This window comes from Postia placenta, assembly GCF_002117355.1.
Source record: "Postia placenta MAD-698-R-SB12 unplaced genomic scaffold POSPLAscaffold_15, whole genome shotgun sequence".
Taxonomy (NCBI): domain Eukaryota; kingdom Fungi; phylum Basidiomycota; class Agaricomycetes; order Polyporales; family Adustoporiaceae; genus Rhodonia; species Rhodonia placenta.
Window position 1 is genome coordinate 367,398 of NW_020169846.1, and position 6,066 is coordinate 373,463.

At 61.9% G+C, this 6,066-nt stretch overlaps 2 protein-coding genes across 2 annotated transcripts; both read right to left on the reverse strand.

The window, feature by feature from the left end:
- Positions 1 to 3,185: 3,185 nt before the first annotated feature.
- Positions 3,186 to 3,749, reverse strand: POSPLADRAFT_1049437 (hypothetical protein; the record flags this gene model as incomplete). Its single annotated transcript, XM_024479746.1, has 2 exons — positions 3,186 to 3,243; positions 3,457 to 3,749. The coding sequence occupies 2 exons, from the start codon at positions 3,747 to 3,749 to the stop codon at positions 3,186 to 3,188; spliced, it is 351 nt and encodes a 116-aa protein (XP_024334985.1).
- Positions 3,750 to 4,034: 285 nt separating this feature from the next.
- POSPLADRAFT_1154443 (hypothetical protein) lies at positions 4,035 to 5,974 on the reverse strand (the record flags this gene model as incomplete). Its single annotated transcript, XM_024486851.1, has 4 exons — positions 4,035 to 4,349; positions 4,381 to 4,606; positions 4,656 to 4,969; positions 5,720 to 5,974. The coding sequence occupies 4 exons, from the start codon at positions 5,972 to 5,974 to the stop codon at positions 4,035 to 4,037; spliced, it is 1,110 nt and encodes a 369-aa protein (XP_024334986.1).
- Positions 5,975 to 6,066: the final 92 nt, after the last annotated feature.

Sequence of the window (6,066 nt, forward strand, 5' to 3'; positions counted from 1 at the left end):
GTAGACGTCACGACGGCCAACGTCTTCAGCGCGGCGCCAGTCCCTCACGCGCCGCGTTTCAGGAACCTGTCACCCCGCGTCGGCCCCGTCCTGTCCGCCGACCTGCGACGGCCGCGCACGGCGCGCCATGGTCCGACGTCTCATTTCCAGGATCACACTATCAGGCTATCTAGTCGCTGACGTCGAATAATCGGACCATGCGCCTCACGCCTCAGCACCCGCCACGCTCTTGCCGCTCGCGACATCGTCCCGTCCATACCGCACGTGCCCGCGCCCGCATCCACCAACTGTCGACTTCTCACACCGTAAGCACGGCGTCAACCAAAGCAACCTCGACTCACAAACAAACTCACCATTGCAGTGCTTCAGCATGCTCCAACTTCGGCCAGCGTACCTGCAATATACATAACGGTCAGTGGACACAGCGGGTGCAGGTGTCATAAGCAGACACCACCTGAACCATCAATACAGCGGCAGATGCGTGACCAGGCGATGACGGCCCCCGGCCCTCCTTATATCCCTCCCGTGACTCCTTTCCTGCATTGCAAACCCACGCACGGACGCTCCCTTCTCCGCGTCATGGCACCCGGTCCCGCCGTGTACGTATCGTAGCCGTTCGCGTAGCATCCTGTAACACCCTAGCAACGCGCATCTCTGCCGGGGCGCTCTCGCCGCGGCACCGTCCACCGCCGAAAACAACATGCATCCCTGTACAGAGAATCCACCAATGACAGGATGTGCACGCACGCCTATGTCCGCGTCCGTGTCCACGCCCTATTCTGCGTTTCGTGTGCGCGGCGCGGGCAGTTGTCTGCCTGGCAACCCACCCGCCGGGCAGCGCGCGGGCTGGCGCCGCTCCCGGGGGATCTTCAAGTCAATGGGCAGAACGAGACTCGTGCGTCCGCTAACAAGACATCATGCCGGCGCGTCGTCAGCGCGCGATCACCACCGCAAGCGTCAGCAGACAATCCCGCCCCCTGGCCCGGTCACCGCACGTCCTGGCGTCCACATACGGCCCTGTCCTGAGCGAGGCTACGGCATGACACGGCCTGCTCGGCGGGACACGCACTCTGCATATTGCGCCGTCTGCGCCGTCTGCAGTGGGGCGAGCTTACAAGCTCGCCGCGCGCATCTTTCTTGGGGCGCTTGCCAGGGCTTCTCGTGCGCCGCGACGGCATCTTCCCTACCCGCGCACACCAGAGGCGTATCTCAGCACAGAGAACCCGCCGACGGCTAAATGCGCGTGTTTCGCACGCGCGTCGCGGACAGTCCGCCCTGGCAACCCGTTCGCAGGCCCGGGGTCACTCCCGGGAGGAAGAGACTCACTCGGTTCCCAGCACGGCATCCGCGCGTCCTGCCACTGGATACCGTGATCGCGTGCTGCCCGCACGCGCAACGACCGCGGGCCCGGGCACTGCCTGTCGGAATGTCCACGCACAGCGAGGGGTGCAACAAGAGTGCTCTTGTACACGCATCCCCAGTCGTGAGCGGAACTACGGCATGGCGCGATGTGTACGGCAGAACACGCGCATTTTGCACATCGCGCGGTTCGTACGATCTGCCTGTTGGGGGAAGTGCAGTGCGAGGCTTGCAAGCTTGCCCTTGCCCTCGCCCTCTATGATACCGGCACGCAGCCTCTGCAAAGAGCACGCGCAAGATAGAAATATCCTGTGTGAATGGGGATATGCAGGCGCATGAGCAAGACGGCACGGTAGCTATCGGCAACGCGGGCCCGTGCGTGGGTGTGCGGTGCGCGAGACGCAGGCAGTGTTCCACTTGACCTACGCTCCAGGAAGGCAAAGGATCAACAAACGACGAGAGGCAGCAGCAAGCTGCGGACATGAGTTTGGGCAGAGCCCGGTCAGTACGCCTCATGTGGAGAAGATGAACACGGCATATGCACCGTGTGAGGGATAGGACATTCGCACATGTTCTGCTGACCATTGAAGAATGGGCGAAACAGGATGCGCGCGGACACACAGACTGGCCTGCCATTCCAGTGAGAACGTGACTGCAAATATGCGATGGCCATGTACAATGCATCCAGGGCTGCCGGGTACAAATAATATATTTCATTCGCTGGCAATATCTTCAGGTAGTACATGCGGTCAGCGGGAATCCTGCGATGTCCACCGTGGAAGACGGTGTATTAGCAGCCAGTCATGCGTGACCAACTCCACATTCTAGGCACTGTTTTACCAGTGTTGAGTACGCAAATTCACGGATCGCCCTGACCGACGGTCTCGCATCCACTGCCGTGTTGCTATGCTGCTAATTGCCCAGAGCTAGGCCTAGATGTAAGTGGTCATTCGGCCTGACGCGGACAGATGCACTCACCGGCATGGGGATCTTCCTGACATCGCAAAGGCCATCCGAGTTTGTAAATTAGCTGTCTGATGGCCATATGATTTCCGACAGTCCAGACCTTTGCAGATAATCACGGGATTGATCTGATGTCAGCATCAGACATATCAGATTATGTACTTGGAGATAACAGATGCAATACATCAGGAGTTCCGCATCTGGCCGAGTTCCGGTACAGGTCATATATATATCCTGTTTCAGAAGAATTCTCCGTTACTCCCCTTATGATCCTATTCATCATTCTGCTCTATTGCCATGTTCTCCATTTCTGGCCATTGTAGCACCCCGCCGCAGCGCTCGGTGTGTATATGGTACATGAATGGTGGGCTGTCTCACTGTCTACAGTGGTGACCATCTCCGGACATGCACAGGGCATTTACAGCTGACCTTAGTGACCGGGGCCAGCCAATCCCTTGTGCAGCCGGAAGAGGCCCCAGCGTCGAGCCGAACGAGCATTTTTCCTCGCGGTGAGTGCCTCGCCTCTTCGTCTGCTTCGTTTTCGTCCATGTGATGTTGCGCGATGCTTGCGACACCCTCCTCGACACCCCTGTCGTTCGTTTTCTGTCTCCCCTGCTCTGCCCATTGCATGCATTTTTCCCACGGGAGCTGCCTATTCATGAGCGAACCGCGCAGCGGAAGCCCACCCACCCAGGCGGCTCCTCTTGCTCCGTGTCCCATCCTGGCTAACGCCAGGGGTTCCCCTTCCAGACAGCTCTCGAGCGCACCTTACACGGGCATCTTTTTCAGCACCCTCCTACGTCGACGAGGCTGGAGGGCCCAATCAGCGTGGGTTGTCGTTAGCGCACGGGGTCTCCCGGCTTTCAGGTGCGCTGTGTGTGCTTCTGCTGATAATTGTCGTGCACTGTGAGCTGACCTGGCCTGGTCAGTATCGCTAGCCATCGCGGCACCCCACCACAGCGCCTGATCAGTACAGGGCGCTGTCCCCGGAGGTGACCGTCTCTAGACGTGTGCGGGGCATTTCCAGCTGACCGGGCCCGGGCAGCGTGGATCGTCGTCAGCGCGCGGGGTCGTGCGACATTCAGGTGCGTCCTGTGTGCTCCCGCTGATGAACGCTGTGCGTTGCCAGCTGACCGGGAGCAGTCAATGTTGCTGGCCGTCGCAGCACCCCACCACAGCGCTCGGTATGTATATTGCGCATAAGCGGCGGGTTGTTTCGTCGTCCCCGGCGGTGGCCGTCTCTTGCCGCGCCGTAGAGTGCTTACAGCTGACCGGGTTTGGCGAGGGTTGGTCATCGTCAGCGCGCGGGCGAGGCAGATGGACGACATGCTCGCGCGCGAGTGGAATGCTGTCTTGATGTCTGTCCGGGAGACACAGGAGCAAATCGCAGACTGCAAAGCGGTGGTCGAAGACGGTTCCGCAGACATGCTGTCCAGCGGGAGATGGTGGAGAACTGAGTGGGAGATGGCGGCGGAGGCTTGGATGACGGGCGCGGCGGGCACAACGCAGAGCGCAGGATGTTGAGGAGCTCTGGAGCGAGAGCAGGGAGTGTGTTAGTAATGAGACCGTCATAGACTGCAATATATTTACCTGCGGTGACTTTGCATCTGTCCTGCTGTGCTGCCTTGCCCTCTGCTCTCCTCTATTCCCTTGAACTTGCGCTGCTCTCCTTTATTCCCTTGGACTTGCGCTATCTCTCGATTTTCGACCGGTCACTTTTTCCACGCCATGATCGCCTTCCCCGCGCGGCTCTCGTTCCGCCGCCCCAGCCGCCCCGAGATCCACGCCCCGATCTCCGCAAGCGCGTCCAGGTCGCCCGCCGCGCTGTACCGCCGCCCGCCGCCCGCGCCCCCGCCGTGCCCGCGCAGCGCATACAGCACGTCCTCCGTCGCGACGTTCCCCGTCGCGCCCGGCGAGTACGGGCACCCGCCCAGCCCGCCGACGCTCGCGTCGAACGTGCGCAGCCCCAGCTCCAGCGCCGCAAGCACGTTCGCCACCCCCGCGCCGTACGTGTCGTGGAAGTGGCCCTGCGCACGCGAGTGAGCGCGTCAGCGGGACGGAACCAACGAGCATGCGCACCGCGAGCTGGGCCGGCGCCACGCCGTGCGCGCCGCCCATCACCGTCTCGAGCAGCGCGCGGATGTCCGCGGGCGTCCCCGCGCCGACCGTGTCGCCCAGGCTGACCTCGTAGCAGCCCATGTCGAGCAGCGCGCGCGCGACGTCCCGCACCTCCTCGGCGCGCACGCGGCCCGTGTACGGGCACACAACGACCACGCTCACGTACCTGCGCGCGGGATCAGCGAGCCTGCAGCGCGTGCGGACGGCGGACGTACCCTCGCACGCGCAGGCCCGACGCGCGCGCACGTGCTGCGACGGGCGCCAGCCGCGCGAGCGACTCGGCGACCGTGCAGTTTGTGTTCGCCTGGCAGAACGCGTCCGTCGCGGCCGTGAAGAGCGCGATCTCGTCGGTCAGCGGCTGCGCGGGCGGCAGCGGGCGCGCGGCGTGCTGCGGTCTGCTGACTGGCGGGTTCTCGGTGCTGAGCAGCGCGAGCAGGGCGTCGAGGCCCTTCATGTTCGGCACGAGGACGGGGTAGTGCACGCCTTGAAGGTGCTCCATCTGCCGGAGGACCTCGTCGGTGCCTTCCATCTGTGGGCCCCCGAGTGAGTAGGAGTTTCCTGCCGGGTCGGAGGTGGAGCACGACACGGGCATACCGCCCGATCTTATATGAATACCGAACACCACTCCCACATGCATGTATAACGAGGTCTATGGAAGACCCCTCCGAGATTCCTTGTGTGCAGTCAAACAGTCACGGCACGACCGGGCATAGGCTAGCGTTGTTCCAACTACACTTTACCAAACCGAGGCAAGCACGAGTAGGGCCCATTGTCCGGAATGTGTCCTGACATGCGAAAGGCATGGAATATTTGGGCTGAGCAGGTATGGATAGGTCTGCCTCACGTTTGTATTGGCTGCGAGCATCGGGATATGTCCTAAGGATGACAGCAAGCAGAACATGGCTGCTTTGGGGATGCGCACCCCAGCGGACACGGATGCTGCGCGACGCCAATTCGCGACCCCCGGGCGGAACACGTCCAGGTGTCATTTCACACTCGGAATCACTAGACGCACCCGGTTTTCGATGACCGCCGCGCGCGCAGCAAGGCTATTAGAATGTCTGCAATCGAGAGTATCGCCGACTCTCGTCGCTGGATGAATGACAAGGGCCTGGAGCTAATTGCCTGCCATATGCACGAGGTTGGCGACAATGGGTATCGTCCACTGTGGCAAATGACACAGTCGCGAAATCTAACATTTTGCGCAGAACTAGCCTCGGGTTTTGGGCACGCCGCGACTCATGATAACTGGCCAGTCGAAGCGACACTCGCCGCTCACCTGTGGGACCCACTTTGGACTGACGAAGCTTCCTGCCTCGATGGTGTTCATGCCTGCTCTGCCGAGGCGCGTGATGAGCTCGGCCTTGAGTGCGGGCGGTATGACGGCCGTTTCATTCTGGAGCCCGTCTCGCGGGCCGACCTCGACGATGTTGACATAGTTGGGGTCGGACGCGGTAGCATATGTGCGCGGGGATATGGCGCGGCGGCGCAGGCGAGAGCAGAGGACGCGTGCAGCAGTGCGATGCGAAAACATGGTGAGCAGTGCGAGGCCATCGCTGCCGAGGACGGGGAGGCGGCTGCGTCAGTGCACGTGACGATGCGACGACTCTGCGCGCCGAGGCGTGC